The 20,493-nt window shown below is 36.2% G+C and overlaps 2 protein-coding genes across 4 annotated transcripts; one reads left to right on the top strand and one right to left on the bottom strand.

The window, feature by feature from the left end:
- Nucleotides 1–62: 62 nt before the first annotated feature.
- LOC128192273 (V-type proton ATPase catalytic subunit A) lies at nt 63–10,833 on the bottom strand. 2 transcript variants are annotated; one of them, XM_052864842.1, is made up of 15 exons: nt 10,782–10,833; nt 7,272–7,365; nt 5,299–5,427; nt 5,020–5,109; nt 4,653–4,777; nt 4,423–4,560; nt 4,057–4,208; nt 3,489–3,651; nt 3,283–3,391; nt 2,831–3,068; nt 2,411–2,618; nt 2,193–2,252; nt 1,996–2,090; nt 1,690–1,861; nt 63–1,127 (listed from the first exon to the last, which is right to left on the bottom strand). In XM_052864842.1, the coding sequence occupies exons 1-15, from the start codon at nt 10,782–10,784 to the stop codon at nt 1,035–1,037; spliced, it is 1,869 nt and encodes a 622-aa protein (XP_052720802.1). In that variant the 5' UTR covers nt 10,785–10,833; the 3' UTR covers nt 63–1,034. The 2 variants fall into 2 exon arrangements, with proteins under 2 accessions (XP_052720802.1, XP_052720803.1); XM_052864843.1 differs by lacking the exon at nt 10,782–10,833 and adding an exon at nt 8,103–8,223.
- Nucleotides 10,834–12,135: 1,302 nt separating this feature from the next.
- On the top strand, nt 12,136–19,082 carry LOC128157150 (microspherule protein 1-like). 2 transcript variants are annotated; one of them, XM_052819563.1, is made up of 13 exons: nt 12,136–12,325; nt 12,585–12,928; nt 13,452–13,499; nt 13,624–13,704; nt 14,027–14,136; nt 14,360–14,468; nt 14,943–15,081; nt 15,216–15,291; nt 15,547–15,575; nt 16,223–16,315; nt 17,470–17,552; nt 17,946–18,161; nt 18,655–19,082. In XM_052819563.1, exons 1-13 carry the CDS (start codon nt 12,244–12,246, stop codon nt 18,739–18,741), a joined length of 1,497 nt encoding a protein of 498 aa, XP_052675523.1. In that variant the 5' UTR covers nt 12,136–12,243; the 3' UTR covers nt 18,742–19,082. The 2 variants fall into 2 exon arrangements, with proteins under 2 accessions (XP_052675523.1, XP_052675524.1); XM_052819564.1 differs by having other exon boundaries at nt 12,585–12,901.
- The last annotated feature ends 1,411 nt before the right edge of the window (nt 19,083–20,493 follow it).

Genomic DNA, 20,493 nt, shown 5'->3' on the forward strand with positions numbered 1-20,493 from the left:
TTCCTGTCCTATAAAGATTTGGCTGTTTTTCATTGCTTTCTTTAGAATGAAAACAAAACAAATTTATAAATATCTGCATATTTATGTTTCCTCTTGGTTATTAATATGTACAGAGTTTTAAATACTAGTATGGATTGTTTCATTGCAATGTTTGTACAATGGCTTGAGCTATAAACTAAAATCATACAACTTGCACAAAGACTATCACATTCATTGTATACGAGATAAAAAAAGAACAGGATTTATCGTAACCCAATACATTATCTATGAAAACTTCAATCGCAAGAAAGTTCTAAAGAAATTACAAACATATATTTAAATTAAACCATAAATATATAAAGACTCAACCTATGTTATTTCCCATGCAATAATTTAGTTTTACAATATTTTTATCAATTAATAAACAGAAGTGTATAGTAATAAATAATCAGTGTCGGGGTATAACTCAACTGAAGATGATATGGCTGCATGAGTAAAATGTATTTGTTCATTGTTGAATGGTCAGCACTAAATGAAGCACACACGAGGTAAACATGGAATGTTTCACTGATAAAGTCTACATACCGGTATATAGTTTTAGACTCCAACAACAGATGTACAGTAATATAACAGCACTCAATAAATCTACTAATGTACAATTAATTCAAAATGCCCATCAACTCATGCTGAAGTGGACACATAATTTTACTCTACGAACTTAGAGGACTCTGCAATGTCCATAATATGAATTTCTTAATTTTAGAGGACTCTGCAATATACACAATATGAATTCCTAATGAATGAAATCCTTTAGACAACTGTATTAATTATCTTATCAGTAGTGAACCTTCAACTCTTGCTGATCACACTTGGGACTATTAACACCAATCATACACAGTTACCTTTGTCATGGAAGCATCTGACACTATCAAGCAAAATTTGACTAGAATAATAATGTCTGCAGAGTTTCACAATTTTCAATACAATTTCCACGTACATACTGTCCTAACACGTTAAGTCTACATTTTTTAGTCCTAATTTGCTACTAATTGTTCTCAGTCCTCCAGATTCCTGAAAGCTGTCTGCATTTCTTCGTGTAAATCATCGTAATCCTGTTTGATTTTCCTCTCGCCATCTTTGACTGGGTCCTGTAAGATTAAATACCAATAGTAATAATGAAAGGTAACTGTCATTGGTAGCAGATTCAAGTACCAGTTATGGTCACTGATTTACCTTGTATTTACATGACTGTACTAAACACTGCACTACTGGATTACTAGAGCACCCATTTACAGGATGCATGTTACGGTATTATAGCTTATTTTAGTGTCAGGGTAAATTTTTTTGAAGTGTTGACACTTTCTACACAAATTATTTTTATAGTTCAGTTCAAACTTTGAAAATATCACTTTACTGAAAGTTTGTAGAAACATTAAAGCTATTTCAAAAATTCTTTTAGATCCCCAAAAAGGGTATCAGATCTATCAGATGCACAGATCAAAGATTCAATTTTAGAACAGGAGCTCAAATGAGTACAAATGATAAGGGATAAAAATATGAATATCACACAAAGCAGGAAATCATTCAGAGTTAAATGATATCACTACAATGTACTCGGATGCATGTATTGCTAATGCCCACTCATCTTTCATTTTACAATAAAATTGATCGCCCAGTCTCAATTTTTGAAGTGTATATTTAAGAACTGACCTTGAACTTCATACTGCTGAGCTTGTAGATGATATCGTTCATCTGGTCACGGATGATGGCCCAGGTGATCTTGTTCTCACTCTGAGCCGTGCTCTCCACCGAGTGTCTAGCCATGTCATAGAAAGCAATGATGTTCTTCAACATTCCTACTGTCTTGTAGAATGGACAGAATCTGAAACAAATTAGAGGACATGTACCGCATTCATTCCCATCTAACAAAATGGATTGTTACGATTTAAATCTTCCTTTCAGTGTTTGCAAAACGAGGGTTACTAATTAGGATTTAGTATAAAATGAATCCCATACCTGTCGTAAGGTGTGTATCCATTCTGTTGGAGGAAATCATCCTTGATCAGTTTGGCCACCTCTAGCGTGATCTTGTCTGCCTCTGCCAGAGATCCCTGAAATAAAAAAGCACAAGATTACAGGGATGGTGTTAGTGAGTTTCCTACTGACACCCCCAACTACTTCCTGTCTTCAAGCAGAGCATCCAACAAACTGACCTTTCCGACTAGTTGTACAATTTCTGACAGATCTTCCTCTTCTTGTAAAATTTCTTTGCACTGCAATAGAGGAGTTTTATGATTCTTACTGATATATGCTTACAATGAAATTAGATAAAATTTACTGCAATTTCATTTTGTTACATTTTGCCTTTGCATCAAATTTTCTACAATTTAAGGATCAGGAATACATGACATTAGGGTCATGGCATTCTAACCTTTGTTCTTAGGGGAGTAAAGTCTGGGAAGTTTTTGTCGTAGAACTCCTCGAGAGCCCTCGTGTACTTGCTGTAGGAGATGAGCCAGTTGATGGCCGGGAAATGTTTCCTCTGGGCCAGCTTCTTCTCCAGACCCCAAAACACTTGTACAATACCCAGTGTGGCAGAGGTCACAGGGTCAGAGAAGTCACCACCAGGGGGCGACACACTAAAAGAACAAAGAGATCATTTGATCACTCATTTACACACTCATTGTAACATATAAAGACAACTCAGATGACTCCAAACATGTATGAGGTTTTCTTTTGAATCCCATCATTCATACCTCTACAGAAATCTTAACATTCATCAATACAAAGATATCAAGAAATACTAAGGTAAATAGTTATTTAGCTCTTCAGTGACGAGGGGTTTACTTACGCTCCTACAATGCTGACACTGCCCTCTCTCTCAGGATTTCCAATACATTTGACACGCCCAGCTCGCTCGTAGAAGGAGGCCAGACGAGCTCCCAAATAGGCAGGGTAACCGTAATCGGCAGGCATTTCAGCGAGACGACCCGAGATTTCTCTCAAGGCTTCGGCCCATCGAGAAGTGGAGTCAGCCATCATGGATACGTTATAACCCATATCACGGAAATACTCAGACAAGGTGATACCTACAAGGAAGATTTTATAATAACATTTTCTTTCCTATGATTCTGTCATTATCATGTGAACATAATTTAATGAAAATGTATGGCTGGTCAAAATCATTGTCCCCTATCATTTTCAGGCAATGAAGGACAATGAATGACAATCACTAGAGATATTTCTTCTTTCCCAACAAATTTACACCAATGACACTTTTAGGTAGAGAACATTACTCCGTACCAGTATAAATGGAGGCCTCTCTGGCAGCGACGGGCATGTTGGATGTGTTGGCCACTAGGGCGGTTCTCTTCATGATGCTCTCAGGTTTACCCTCAACCTCCATGGTCAGCTACAGAAAACAAGAAATGCATGTAATGAGGATCTCAAGAATTAGTCATACAAGAGCAGAAATACACCTCCTGTTTTCAATGTAACGTTAGACATACCTCGGGGAAGTCTCTCAATACTTCGGACATTTCATTCCCACGCTCCCCACACCCGACGTAGATGATGACATCACTGTTGGAGTACTTGGACAAGGACTGGGAGATGACAGTTTTACCACACCCAAAGGCTCCGGGGATAGCTGTGGTCCCTCCCTGTACACATCTATGCAAAATACAATATTGTTTTATTTCCAGTTGTACTGAGCTGTTTTTATGTCAACAAAATTATCAATAGGGTCACTGCTTTCAGCTACCGTTTTTACAATATCTCTATTTTAAAAGATGAATTCATAAAATAATAAGTCATACATTAAGAAGATACAAATCCAATTTTTTACTCAGAATCTATGAAAATCAAAACCACTACAAAAACAACTGCATGTAATACTTAGACCACCTTTGCTAGCCATGGGTTTGATTCGTTATTCTCATCTCGGGAGAGGAAAGTAACAAATTGGACCCTTAGCTATTAAAGATGTACTTAACAATTGTTTGTACATATTCATCAAAAATGACAAATTTATAACTGTATGTAATTAAAGCTGTTAACAGACAGACGGACACTCACGGGAACAGGGCATCCAGCACCCTCTGTCCGGTCAGGAGGGGATGGTTCCCGGCCAGTTTCTCGGTGACCGGTCGGAGCTGACGGACGGGCCACACCTGTAACATGGTGTACTTAGACTTCTCTCCGTCAAACTCTGTCTCCAGCACCACATCCTACAACAGACAATCACAAAACATTGTTATCACATTGCCTACACTCACTTCAATACTCCTCTCTATAAACAGAGAGGCTTATCAGGATATGGAGACTGATGTTAATGTTTCTGTTTTCACAAACCCTTAATTACTTGACTTAGTACATGTACTTGCATTTGGAAAGGAACTACCTGTCTGATGGCTCTGACACGTGACCAGTACAAGTACTTACATTGACTGTGTACTCCCCAGGGTCTGCAATCCAGGTCACAGTTCCGCGGGTTTTGGGAGGGAGCATGATCTTGTGTTTGACCAGGATGTTCTCGTACACCATACCGTACACATCACCTCCCGTCACATGACTGCCAACCTGGAATTTGATTGGTAGAGTTGATTGATCAAATGTCATTTGCATTAGTTAAGAAAATTGTGAGAAAAAATATTTATGTTTTTGAGACGTACCCTGACATTGCCAAATGGTTCAAACTCCCACGTCTTCACTCTGTCTAAAGCGGGTGTGTTCACACCTTTTGGAATGTAGATACTCTGGGTCATTTTGTTAATTTCCTCCAGTGGACGCTGAATACCTGAAATCAGACATCTAAATATCAACACATTGCTCTCACAAATACATCAGACAATCTTCACTCACAAACATAAAAAAAAATCTTAATGTTGAAACCAAAGGGTAAATAATTTATATATACATTAAATGTGAACCAGAAAACAATACTGAACTTCGATATTTTTTTCTGAATTTGATTCAACTCTCCACCTGACGGTAAAGTGTAGATGTCCTTTCAATGAGTGATACTAGGTACTGACTTACCATCAAAGATGGAGCCCATAATTCCAGGCCCCAGTTCCACTGACAGGAGTTTCCCGGTCCTCATCACAGGGTCACCCACCGTCACACCAGCTTGGTTAGGTCAAGGTCATTCACAGAAAACATTTCTACAAGACTAACTATATACCAGGGGTATTTCTCAAGTGTTTTCTAACCTTTGTAAAATATTTGTTTTCTTTGTATATAAAAACAAAGAGTCATCAATAATAAATATTAGTGTATAAACATAACAGATCAGGTTTATGTTGTGTGGAAGGATACAGGTTTCCTCGTAGACCTGAATGGTTGCCATGTCTCCCTCCAGCCGAATGATCTCCCCCACCAGTTCCGAGTGACCGACCCTCACCAACTCGTACATAGCTGCTCCCGCCATTTGCTGGGCAGTGACCACTGACAGAGGAAAACAAACTCTCAGTTATATCTTCATTTCAGTAATTATGATTGATTAAATAGTGCACTAGATGTCACTGCAAACTACCCATGTAAAATTGTTTCCCAATGTAAACAGTCATGGGAAAAAAATTTTTAATGCTGAGAAAAAATATTGGCAAAGTCAAAAGATGATAAGCTAAGTGTTGTCTGAATAATTTTTTTTATTTCTAAATTATCATTTTCCATCATTTTGTGTAATTATCTAAATTCATTGAGGACAATTTTCATGGATTTTAATTTTTAAAAGGTCCATGGGGATGCATCTTCGCTAGCCAAGGGTTTTCGGTCCACTTTGCTCCCCGTAAACCCTTGGCGGATTTCATTACGAAAACTCGGTGATGTGGTGGCGCTATCTAGCGAGCAACTTGAGTTGCGCCCCTTGCATATTTACATTTTAATCGAATTAAACAACGGGTTATATACACACTACAGTATTAATACAACTTAAAAACATGCTGACTACCGAATGTCGGAACATAATCAACGATGCTATTAAACATGTTAAATACGAATTAAGTAATAACGAAGGGAAAGCACAGAATGTTTTATTCATCGTGTTTTGTAAAGACCGGAGTGAGAAAGTCGCCGGTTTACATGTATATGATAGTTTTCATGCCATAAAACTAAGTATCGCTGTCGTGAATATTGCGGACCAAAGAAATTAAATAAAACAAAGATCATTGAATCTTTAAAAGCAATAACCATAAGCAGAAACGTATATACTAACGGGATAGGCAACTTCTACATTTGCCATGTTTACTTCCCATGCTGATCACGCGAGCCATGACAAGTTTGTAGAGCTACATGTTCAATCCCAGTAAAATAGATACATGTAGGTAACAGTAGGTTTTAAAGCGATCTGGTTAGACCATCGTTGAAGAAGCACTGTACTCGGTTGTTTTCTGTTAAAGTTTATATTTACATGCACTGTGATTGGATCAGCTACTCGCAGCTGCAGCCAATCATAAAGCGGAGCCTGTCACCGAGTTTTCATAATGAAATCCGCCAAGGGTTTATGGGGAGCAAAGCGGACCGAAAACCCTTGGCTAGCGAAGATGATGGGGATGTAGTTTTGTAAATTTGCTTGAAAGCATAATAAATATAAACAGTGCTTAAAAGTTTGTTTTGGATAATTTTTATTGGTGAGATCCTTGAAATCCCAAGTGTTAATTACCACCAATACACAACTTCCAACAAGAAAATGGAGGTCAGGTCTATTAAAATTAATTCAATCTTAATATTTCTATCCCCTGCTCATGCTGCTCTTCCAGAAAAACAGTCCTTTGCCTTAACATCATTTTAAACTGTTCCTTTGTCATAATTTATGATAAGTTTGGGAGCAATATGTTTTCAAATATTAGTAAGTTATACAAAGACATTTTTGTCAAATAAACGAAAGCAAGTTTACAATAAATACAGCTAAATTCTCTGAGATACAGGACTGGTATATGTAATCCAAACCTTGACTATAAAAAATTTTCTTTCTACTCTCTCTTACACACATATCAACCATGGTAATTATAAATGTGTTCTGTCCAACCCTAGTCCCACCATGATGAATCTTTCCAAAACCTTGAACTAGTGTTTGTCACATTAGGAAAATAATGAACGCTTACAGCCATCCAATATTCATGTCAACTTAGCTTATCTTTTTTACTCTTACAGTAATAAAAAAAATAATAATTTCATTTTACTCTTTTTCTGACATAATGCATATCAGATTTACTATAATTGGAAAATTAATCAGTATGTTAATGGTTTACTTTGACTAGACCCTTCCCCCTGATGAACTTTGAACTTACCAGGTCCAGACACAGCATGGACATATCCAAACATGGATTCCTTGTCCGCATCTTGAATCTTGGGTAATTTACGAGCTCGTTCTAATCCTCCTGCCTGAAATGAAACATTCATAAGATTTGTACATTCTATATCATGAAGAAAACTCCTAACACTGAACTCATTGAACACGCATGTTCCAGGATCTCGACTACAGTAAAGCTTCCAATCCATGTAGATTTTATCTAATATGCACAAAAAAAAATACAGTTTGTACCTTAGTATCAAACTCATCTATCGGATCATATCCAAAACCTGCCATGGTGTCTTACAATTGTGTACGTAACCTCTCAGAACCTGAATTACTGCATTACTCAGAGTCAAAATGAAGAGAAAAAAAATAATCCATTTTTCCCCTGTCCTGAGGGTGGGTCAGAATACTTTTCTCCAAAACAGAGTGAGCATTCACCTCAAGTTACCTTTTTGTTACAATTTGACGACATTCAGCTTCAGTGTAGAAAATCATATAAGATATGGACAACCTTCAATGATGTACTGGACAGGTATGTAAATTCATTTCAATTTCAAAATCTCTTTGTGCATTCATAAGTTGTAGAATTTGTATAGTGAGAGGTTTTTTGGTCATCTGAGTACATATAAGACTGAGTATGTTTGTCTAGTGTGACACTGTGTATTGAATTCCATGTATATCAAAGCTTTATCCTTCATCATACATGTACTAGAAATTGATGCAGATTAAAATTTGTTATTGCTAGGTCATTTCAATTTCATTTAGGACTATCCTGAACATTTAACTAAATCAACATATGTGAGACCACTGAAATCCAATTTACCATGACTATCTAATGGATGGATCCTCCCTACAGCTGTTTTTCCTTTGCTACGATTGAAGGTCACACACTGAATTTACATCACAGTCCACACTCCACTCACTGTACATTTATTATGATGTTACAAATCAGACATAGTTCCAGTGTTGATTACCAGCAACAAACAACTTCCAAAAAGAGAATGGAGGTCGGGTCTATCAAAATTAAATCAAAAGGCAGAGATTCTCAGTCAATGTGACTTTGTCGAGTCAGAAGAGGACCAACAGTCAGGCCTCAAATATCTCGGTAGTTAAGAACTGATGATAAGTCTCATACAACAGATCAAATATTTATGTACACATCTAGGTCAGCAGGAATTAGGATCTTATAGGACAGTGAGCAGTGTCTCTACCTGGCAAGTTAAGCCCCTCCCAAATATCAACCTGTATCAGAATATCAAAGTAATGTCTGATATTTAAACTTCTTCCTAAATTTACTACTAAAATTCATACTGCACTGTGCACACAGTAATGCATTTCTGATGTTGATATTTTCATGGAGTATGTTAATGTAATTCATGGTTCTGTTTGCGTTGATTGCAAATAAAATCCAAAACAAATGTCAACATAGACTAGTTAAGTAAATTTTTAAGCAATGTCTGTGGTACCTCTCCAACAGCTAGGCTCCCTCAGAAATCCTAGCAGATATAATACCCCTTATATAACTTTATGTTCTTGTTCTGATTGATTGATTTTCTTTCAGGCCTCATGGCTGTGCACTTCTTGTCTAGTCTGTATATATTTTTTAACTAACAAATGTTGCTCCCTATACAACCAGTGTACCTGGTAAGTCTCCTGGCTCTGAATTTTACCAAAACAGGATATCCTTAAATTATCACATTTTTTCATTCATTATTTAGATGGAATATCAAGGTGCCGGACCTGTAGTGCTATTTGCAATAACTATTTAAGTTTCCATTTCAATTTAAGTTCACAACAGGAGAGAAAAGTCATCAGTTTGAAAACACAGACTTCAGTGAGTTAAAAAGTTCCCTCTTACATTTAAGAAATATCATTTTTTACTGCACTGCTAATTCTATTAAAATAAAATTTTACCTTTGAGCTTTAATTGACCTAGTTTTAGAATACTAAATTCAGCACATAAATTGTATATAACAATTGAAAGCAGAGCAGACTGACAAAAATCACATCCATCACCATGATATGAAAGTCAGAAACATACTGCTTATGATACAGCCTTATTTATTAAACTTCCCTGAGCATGATGTCATAGCTAAGTGGCTTACAACATGCACATTAACTTATTGTTAATAATCTGTCATAACTTTGATTAAAACAAGAGCATTTCAAGCAAAGTAATATAACATAATAATGTAACATAATATTATTTTTTACATATTTTCAATATGATAATTATACACTTGTGTCTTTCTGTCTAAACTAAAATCTGTCTAAATATAAATTTTAATACATGTACCAAAACTTCTCTGACATTTTACTTAAATGTCTTTCCATTACTTGCCCTTAACAATCTTTAAAACACTATCACAAGCCCAGTAAAATGAAATGGTGTGGTTGTTTACAGGTAAAAATGGAGACTCTTGATCCTGATGTGAATTTAACATACCCGTACTTTACTTTCCATGGTTGGTTAGGGTATTTAGGCAAATGGTTGAGGCAAGTAAAGTAGCGAATGAGTTGTAAAATCTTCCATGAATTTTTTATAAGAAAATATTTGGAGAATATATTCCTCAATTAGTTTTACAAGTCTACAACTGTACACAACTTCTTCTAGACAATGAATATACAGTTTTTCGCATGGATGGAACTGTAGCTCTACGGACCGTCAAGTTTCCAAAGAGCTAAAGTACTGCAGCTTATCAGATTGTAGTAATTCAGGGAAATTGGTAGTGGGTTACCCCTCTGGTCTGTTAAGTTCCCCCTTTCAGTTATGAATGTAATCATGATATATATGGACATCATAGAAACTGTTCACCAACAGTGATGTTGAGATCTTAGGGTGTTGGTACCAGGTTTATAGAGACATAGGGTACTGTGGAATCATTTAATTTTGTGTCAGCCAATTTTTTTGGATTGTGGATTTTTTGCTTATTCGTGGGTATGTAATTTCATGGATGTGTCAGTTTTCAGTTTCAATAGGAAAACTATTTTTTTTTTAAATTAGTTTTCGTCGAGGACGTAAATTCGTGGGTGAGGGCTACGAACTCTATTGATTCAAACGTGCTATAAAATCATTGTTCAAGTCATTTGGGACTAAAACTTTAAATAACAATAACTTACATCTCAAAAAATCATCCCATAAAGCTTCATGTAAAGATTACCATTCATGTGCCTTTAGAGAAGGTAGGACATTAAGAACAAATATCGGGAAAGACAAAGCAGAAAGAAGACAGGCCACAACTCAAAGTGATCCTAGACATTGCCAAGATATTTCATTTTTCCGAAAATGGCTCAACTACACTTGATTAAGTGTCTTGTGACATCTCGCTATTTTTCAGCATTCTGAATCGATTACATTTCATCAAATTTCCAGGTGCCAACGGGTTATTTTATATCCATTGTCTTCCTCAACCCATATAAATTCAAAAATTGTGCATATAAATAAATATTCAACAATAAATAAGAATTTAGCCGGTAAATAACTGTGTAAATGGGCACCTACCATAGTTGAAGTTGTCAGAAATTATCATGTGATTTGGCACACTTCCGGTTTTACTCGATTCTTATTACTTGATATAAAACGAGTGCCCCCCTTTTTCATGTTCTTGAAAAATACAATGTCTTATGAATGTACCAATATTTATTTAAAAAACGGTAAAACAAAAAGTCTTAGAATCTATGCTGATATTAGACCTGCCTAAAATTACGTTATAGGTAATTTTATTTCCTATATCTCATGTGCGGATCCAGAAATTTTTTCCCCGGGGGGGGGGGGGGGGGTCAGAATTGAAAGTCGGAGGAAGGGCTGCACTAATCATCAGAAATCTTGACAAGCAAAAAAGAAAAGAAAGAAGAAAAAAAGCCTTATTCCCAAAATCCTGAAATTCCTGATGGGGGGGGGGGGGGGGGAGGGCCGAGTATACCTATAACTTCCCCCAAAAAATTCATGCCTAGGAAAAAATAAGAAATCCTAATCAGGGGGGGGGGAGGAGGGGGGTGCCGATGTAAATTTAATAAATTTTCATTTTCCGGGGGGGGGGGGGTCAGACGAATTAATTGGATGAACGTTTATATAAAGTAACTGTTAAGTAACGTAATGCTACTAAATCCTGTCAGTTTCTATAGAGCTATAAATCACAATCTGTTTTCTTAAGAAATAGAGGAGAAAATACTCGGTAGATGTAAGTACATGTATATATACTGCACTGTTCAAGATGAGGATAACCAGGGAGGTATATATACGTCCCTACGATAACCATATCCGAGCGCACTTGTCCGTAATCAGGTATAATTCCTCCTACTGACTGGGGACTAGTGCATCAGTGATCTATCCGCAAAATAGTTTATAACCGGTATTCCAACACTATTGACCAAAAAGTCATTTGCAGTTGGTTTTCGCTGGGGTATCCGTATTTCATATACACATTTTTAATTAATTCGACATTTATGCAACATTTTGAGACAATATCTCATAAAAAAAGAAAATCCAAAAGCTAAAACCTAAAATCTAGGAGCTTCCGGGGCTTTGCCTAAGACCCTGGACTCCCTGCCGATTTTGAATTCACTGAAAAAAAAATCCTAGCTAAACTGCAAGAATGCACACACACACAAACACAATATCATTCTAGCGAGGAAATTATCCCTCGGATCCCCCCATCTCGAGCTACGCATGTAGCCTTCTCCAATTGTTGGGACCAAGATTTGCGAAAACCTTATATTCATATTGTACAGCAACTTAACAGCTAATATGGTTTATATTTTAGGTCAATCATATGATGTGTTAAATCAGGGACTTACATAAACTGGTTACATCAAGTGCACCTTTTCATTTCCCGGAAAATCTTTAGCTAGTTATGGATTTGTCTTTTAGAATATTTTAATATGGCGTCACCCATATAGTTTACGATTCAAAATAAAACTATCTTTTGTTTTATAGGGAAGATTGTTGAATTATACGAGTTAGGATGTCGCAGATAGATAGCGAAATTCCTAGTCAAGCGATGACAAGTGAGACTAACTCTGATTCTTCCATAGGAATCAAGAAAGGTAAGTATTGGATACAACATTCAACAACCAATTTATAAAGGTATATTCTTTATAAGTATCTCCCTAATTGGTTATTAGCGACCCATCTAGATGGTTGTTCCCAACCTGCACTAAGATAATTGTTCTTTTTTATTAGTTTGAGCGCTTGGCTATGCATGCGTTATCTCAGTTCGTATATTTATGTAAAAACAATTCTTAAAAATCTTATAATTTGTGTGATTTCATGTATTGAAATGGTATAATCTCTGAACTATTACAGAAGACGACCAGTCAACATCTCTAGAGTCCCTACCCTCAGTACAAAGTCAGTCTGGGTCTGTCACAGAGGGAACCCCAAAGCACCGCATTAGTCAGCTTCTACCACCCCAGAGTCAAAACTCGGCCCAGGAACCACGGAGAACCTCTTCAAGATCCATCAAGCGCAAGAAGTTCGATGATGAAGTCGTAGAAAGTAGTTTGATTAAAACAGAGAGAGGGAGAATGACAAAGTTATCCACAGTGACACAAGTTCTGGAGAAATTGGAGCCAGCTGTTGAAAAAGAACAGCCCCCAGCCCCACCTCCCGAAAAGAAGAAGGTTTGCACCATAGTACTTAACAAGATGGTGTGTGTAAAAAAAAATTGTCAACAACAATTGGTTCCTTTAACTTTTTTTGATCAGGCTATTAAATGTACTGCAGGTCATGAGTATAAATTTGATTGGATTGTTTTGATAAATATGAAATTAAATTAATTTCATTTATTAAATTTTGATTTTCTACAATTAATTCTGAAAAATCTTTATAAAATTGAAATGTAATTTCAAGGGAATTAATATATTCTCTACATCATCATATTGTGACATGGGCAATTTACGGTATAGTATGAAGATGAATTCGTTAATCCATTGACCAATAAAATTGGGCATTTTAATCAGAATTAGGTTACCTAGATACATGTATTTCTATGAGATCATTTTATCTTCTTAGTCAGCAAATTGGTTTTGACCTGACAATTGCTATAGATTTAACCCATGTTCAATTCCTGGTCCATTCACAATGGTTTTTCATAAGACATTTTTAATTGAAAACTGTTTATACTCGTTTTTACCGGTTATTTATTAATTATTACTTTCAATTTTTCCTTAGGTTTCCAAGTCTATTAATTCAGCAGCAAAACGAGCCAAGAAACAAAAGGTATCAATTTCTGAGTTACCGACAAAGTTTCCTTAACTGATCAATGCTCAATATTCTAAAAGAGTCTCTAGTTATATACACACTGAACAGGAAATGTACACAGATGTTTTTCCTTTTTCCACAGCCTCCAGCACCTGCCTCGACCAAAGACCTGGGAAGGTGGAAGGCTCAAGATGACCTTGCCCTCATCACAGCTATTCAGCAGGTAAACTTAACTATCAAATATACCTGTACCGTGTAAACTAAGCATCAAATATACCTGTACCGTGTAAACTAAGCTATCAAATATACCTGTACCACGTAAACTATACTATCAAATATACCTGTACCGTGTAAACTAAGCTATCAAATATACCTGTACCGTGTAAACTAAACCATCAAATATACCTGTACGGGGTAAACTAAACTATCAAATATACCTGTACCGTGTAAACTAAACTATCAAATACACCTGTACCGTGTAAACTTTCTTCAAACATTTATTCACAAGTATGAAGATTGACATTTTATGATTTTCTGTTTTGTAGACAAATGACCTGACAGCAGTCCATTTAGGGGTCAAGTTCTCTTGTAGATTTACCCTCAAGGAAATTCAGGAGAGGTGGTATGCATTGCTGTATGACCCAATCATATCAAAGTAAGTAGTAACACACAACTTTGCTGAGTCACAGTATAATATATGTGCTATTCAACTAATATTTCATTTGAATTTTTTACATGTTAAAACTGCTTCATGATTTATTAATCGTAAACTTAGGCGGAAATAAGATTCATTCCTAAACCAAAAAGGAAGAAAGGTGTATACAAATCTGTGACTGTGTTGTATAGTTGTAGAGTTAATGTTGATGAATCGTTGACAGGTTAGCTGTGCAGGCCATGAATCAGCTCCACCCCGATGTTGTGGCAGAGGTCCAGTCGCGTGCTCTCTACAGTACAGAGGAGGAGTCTCTGATGGGCACCGTGTCCTCGGTACGTCTACACACTATGAATGAGAGATATACACATGTAATCCCATTTAAAAGTCAACCTCTTAAAGTGAGAGTCATAGTTAGCTTTACACACTACAGTGACTACATAGACCTATACTGGTCTCTCATGGATATATACTTGTACAGGTTCCAATTAAAATTCACCCTGTACTCCGACAGTGAGTTAAAAAAATTAGTCAAGATTTTTTTTTTTACACTTAAGACATTACCAAGCTACTCTGTTGTCATTGATATTATATGAACTCTTTTAATACATTTTATTAGAGTAACCATTTTATCATAAGATTTGTGCTAAAAACTTTTCTCTCATTTATTTCCAATAAAACTATCATTATTCAGCATTACTGCTAGTGATGTGCACTACAATGTTGTTTCTAATTTGCGTTTTGTAAAAATTACTGAATCTGTAATGCTGATATCCCTGTCTTTCATTATGAAGCTTGTTTTTTTTTAGACCAGTCAGCCAACAGTGGAGATATTTCAGGAGCTCCTAGAACAGAACCCAGACACGTTCTACCCACTGCGCACGGCCAAGGCGCTGCACAACCACTGGTTACTGCTGAAACAGTACCACCTTCTGCCCGACCAGTCAGGTAAGTCATGCTCCGTGTACCTGTAATCACAACATGTTACCTGTACCTCATACAGGTAACACATCATTGACATAAATGTGGTTTGATGCTGGGTAATTGGCTCTATATTGATCGACTCCTCCTGTTGTTGACAGTGCAGCCCATTCCTCGCGGGGACCACGTGCTGAATTTCTCTGACGCTGAGGAGATGATGAATGATGAAGAACTAAGGTAAACAGCTGCTTACCTAACTTCTACCATAACATAAATAGCTCAAAATAAGAAACATGGTATTTACCAAATAACCTGCACACCAAGTAGTCTTTGTCAAATGATGGACTGCTTTTGAATGGTGACATTGCCAATCATTTTGTAAATTTGAATGACCATTGGTTCTTACAATCAATAGATCTATCTGTTTCCAAATTATATAAATCGTAATTTATGTATGTTTTATTATGGGCTTTACACAATTTTTTATTGTAGAGAACCCAAAGATGATGTCCTGGAACAAGGTAAGATTGAATGGCAATGATTAATAGAGTTCCAAATCACATGACCTCAATGTACATGTACAAGGTTGCATTCACAATTAAGTTCGCTTTATGTAAGATTAATACATAGTATATGGTACATGTTAAAAAATTATTTTTGCAAATTTAAACCAAACTAACTGGACAGTAACACTTACTGTTAATGTAACATTATATCAAATCCAGCATGTACGATATGCGACAGAAACTGGTTTTTCAAGTAAGTATGAATTTGAAATACATGTACCAGTAGCAATTGTCTGGCATTAAGTGGTGTACTTTAATGTAATGGAAGCTTCTTTCAGCCAAAAACACTAAAAAGAATACACAGCCAAAAGTAATAGGTTTACAGTATGTGGCATCTGATGCCATGTTATATCATGCTCAGTAATTGCTCAAAGTAGTAGCTGAATAATTTAATGATCATCAAAGTTTTGATAATAAATTATTTCAAAGTAATCTCCTTATGAAGAGGACATAAAGTGAATAAAAGGTCCCTGGTAACACTTTGTTGTTGATAATAGGTTTTACTCTTTTTACAATAAATAGATTTTTGTTCTACATGGAATGCAAGTACCGGTACCTGTAATTTAGTATGGTTCTATAAGCCTGTGTATAAACTCTTACAGAACTCTCTGTGTCTGACAGAAGAAACAAGAACGAGATCCGACACCTGGAACAGGAGCTTCCTAAATGGCAGGTGTTGGTGGACAGTGTGACAGGTAGGTCCTGACGGTCAACCTTAAACTGTACCTACATCATTAAGTCATTACAGATAGGTCATGATGGACAACCTTAAACTACACCTACATCATTAAGTCATTGTGGGAAGGTCATGATGGACAACCTTAATCTACACCCACATAATTAAGTCATTACGGGAAGGTCCTGATGCTCAACCTTAAACTACACCTACATTGTTAAGTCATTACGGGAAGGTCCTGATGGACAACCTTAAACTACATCTACATTGTTAAGTCATTGTGGGAAGGTCCTGATGCTCAACCTTAAACTACACCTACATTGTTAAGTCATTACCGGAAGGTCCTGATGGACACCTTAAACTACATATACATTGTTAAGTCATTACCGGAAGGTCCTGGTGGACACCTTAAACTACATATACATTGTTAAGTCATTACAGGAAGGTCCTGGTTGTCAACCTTAAACTACCTCTACATTGTTAAATCATAACTCCTTTGAGTTTTGATTTAACTTGACTTTGATTCAGAGCAGTTGCAGATGCAAAGAACATTGTTGACAACAGATGTAGAAAACAATGCCATTTCTACTTCACTGCATTATTTCTTGAGAAACTATTCCTCCTTAATGAAATATCAAGAATTTGTGAGACTTTTACATATGTACAATGTATTTGTAATGCTATGCGACTAGTTTTGTCTATTGATATGCACTATATAAATAGTGCCTGTTTGGGAGGGTAACTGTTGAAATTGACACCCCGAGACAACCATTGTCAACCAATGCGAAGCGGAGGTTGACAATGGTTTTCGAGGGGTGTCAATTTCAACAGTTACCCTTCCAAACAGGCACTATTTATTTTATTATACTGAATGTCTTAATTTTAAAGAAAATTTTACTGCTTTTATATAGAAATGAAGTGAATTCTACGGCGAACCGTACGTGCATAATTTACGCGCATTTAACAATTCGTTGTGTTACCTGTTGCCAAGTGTGTTGCTAATGCTGAGGGTAATAGAACGGATTAACAACTGCGTCTAAACCAATCAGATTTCAGTATTTAACATGAAAATATAATAAAATAAATTGCTTCACCTCCGTAATACTCTATAGACTGTTTAACCTGAGTGTATATTCCTCAGTAGTTTCATACTGACCCCTGTTATCCTTACAGGCATCAGTCCCCAGGACTTTGATAACCAGACCCTGGCTGTGCTGAGAGGGAGGCTGGTCCGTTACTTAATGAGGTCAAAGGAGGTCAGTACACCACCAGAATATCTACCATATCTTTGCACTAAAAAACAGGATGATTTCAAATAATTTGGTGGTCAATTTAAATAAAATTTATTGTGACTAAGAATTTTAGGATTTCCTAGGTAATATGAAGGGAAGTCTTTAAGAACAATTGGATAGTTCTGCATGTAAAGCTTATTCATGAGTATTATGGTATCTTCATAAATACTAATGTGCATTCTGTGATGTCTTTATAAATTAGTCTAAAAGGTCTTTGTAAAACTACAAACATGTACTATTGAATTGAACTCATATTGACTATTTTCCTGCTGGTCGATCCGTGTTCATTATACATCTACATACTTTGTGTTTGTCATGAATTAAATATTAAAACTAATGCTTATTGTACACCTCCAGATAACGTTAGGTAGAGCTACCAAGGACAATCAGATAGATGTGGACCTGTCCCTGGAGGGTCCCGCCTGGAAGATCTCCCGCCGCCAGGGCATCATCAAGCTCCGCAGTAATGGAGACTTCTTTCTAGCCAATGAGGGCAAGCGGCCATTTTACGTCGATGGCAAAGCCATACTGGCTGGGAACAAGCAGAAACTCAACAATAACTCTGTGGTTGAGGTATATCTAGTTTCTGGTTATGTGTGCTGTTGAGGTATATCTAGTTTCTGGTTATGTGTGCTGTTGAGGTATATCTAGTTTCTGGTTATGTGTGCTGTTGAGGTATATCTAGTTTCTGGTTATGTGTGCTGTTGAGGTATATCTAGTTTCTGGTTATGTGTGCGGTTGAGGTATATCTAGTTACTGGTTATGTGTGCTGTTGAGGTATATCTAGTTTCTGGTTATGTGTGCGGTTGAGGTATATCTAGTTACTGGTTATATGTGTGGTTGAGGTATATCTAGTTTCTGGTTATGTGTGCGGTTGAGTTATATCTAGTTTCTGGTTATGTGTGTTGTAGAGGTGTAACTAGTTCAGAAGTAAATGCAAATGTTTGAGAGGTATTTAATATTATTAGGTTGTACAGATGACTTTTGCTTAATAGTCATTCATTTCTCTGTAGTCCATTGTAGTAGGACCAGTGAATTAATCAGTTTGTTTCTGTTCTTGTTTCAGATCTCAAGCTTGCGTTTCATTTTCCTGATTAACCAAGACTTGATCAACGTGATTCGGACTGAATCTCAGAAGCTGGTTCCAACGTGACACAAGGAGGGAGATAGACAGAGACATACAGAGATGTACGGGGGATGAGACGTACGGAGATTAATAGAGATGTACGGGGGATGAGACGTGTGGAGATAACAGATTGACATGTGACGGTGCGTGTTTACAATGTACAGAGTCGTACCAAAGATGCTGGTGATGCCGAGTCTCCGGTCATTGTCAATACCCTGTACTAAGGGACGTAAGGACTTGTTAGGTGACAGAGATATGGGAAGAGGACGGAAGAAGCACCCCCGGGATCTGTCCCGAGTGCCACACAGCCTCGGTGTTAGCTAGATGATATATGTGTACAGAATAAATTTTCCTACTTGATCTTTACACATGTTGTGTGTTGCTTCTTTATCCGGCAGATTCTGCCTATTGGTCAGGATTGCTTACTGGCCCAAACTGGTACTCAGTGTTTTGGGATAAAAAATATATATTTTACAAATCACAGAGATGTTACTCCTTTCCTTCTTGGTGTAGTCATCAAGTACCAATATTTACAAATGTATACATATGTATCATTTAGATAAAAGATTTACTGAATTGAAGGCCCCATGTATGTTTCTTATGTGTAGAGGTACACCATAGGGATGGGCATATAAATCAATTTTAAAATGGTTAATCCAATTATCAATAACAGATGATTAAACTTTGATGATCAAATTACTTGTATTTAAATGATCAAGATATAGAAGAAAGCAAACATCCACGTAAAAATAACAGGTTTAAACAATGTTAACTCAAATAAGGGAACAAGTGGAATACAACCTATTATATACTAAATACCAACATGTATATAAACATTGCTTTTGCTCAGTTTCTACTTCCCTGTATTGATTTCTTTTTTTCTGAATTTCATTTTATTCTGATGATGGATTTCACAGTTCTCTGACATTTCTCAGGATATAACAGATGTAGTGCTTATTGACTCCTTCGTTTCTTTTATAATTATATTCCCGTCATACGGGATACAAAATTTATTTTTTTTTCTTAGCGGGTAGTATTAGCCCTTCCGGACATAATATAGGAATCACCCTGTCTGTCTGAAGATAACATTAATTTATCAAAAGATTATAAACATGCAAGAGTGTTGCTATAGAAACTGTCTGATTATTAAACGTGGCAAATTTCGGAAATTATACATCACTACGCCATAAATAAAAAATGTCTCTTATTTTTAACGAATAATCAATATAGTTGTTAAAATGAACAAAGATAAATAGGTGATTCTCTTTATTTAAAAAACAAAGTTGCATATTTTTACTGTTATACAAGGGATGTAACTCATTCTAACCATTATCGAGTCAAGTCGTGTAAAGCAAGTATTTTAACTCAATTTTATTGGTGAATGTCTGTTTTATAAATTTCCCTACGGAGTACACGTTTTTAAAACAAAAACAAAAATCGCGATAATTATAGTATAATACTGGTATATGTTTGTAAACATTTTTGAGAGCACACTATATTTAGAGGGCCTTTGATTGACACACCCCTTAGCGCGAAAGTATTTATTCGTTTCTCGAAAGAAAATATATATTCTTGACTTAAATATATCTGGAAAAAAAACGACCAAATTTTCTGAAGGTGTATCCAATGCAAACTGTATAGACAGACTGAGTAAATAGCACAACAACTCAATAGCTCTGATTCATTCAAAGTAGAATTAAATATTTAGATCTACAAGAAATGTAACCTATGACTGTATATGAGCAGAAACCTATAAAAGGAAAATGATGCCGTTGGTCT

This window comes from Crassostrea angulata, chromosome 7 (assembly GCF_025612915.1).
Source record: "Crassostrea angulata isolate pt1a10 chromosome 7, ASM2561291v2, whole genome shotgun sequence".
In the NCBI taxonomy this organism is placed as follows: domain Eukaryota; kingdom Metazoa; phylum Mollusca; class Bivalvia; order Ostreida; family Ostreidae; genus Magallana; species Magallana angulata.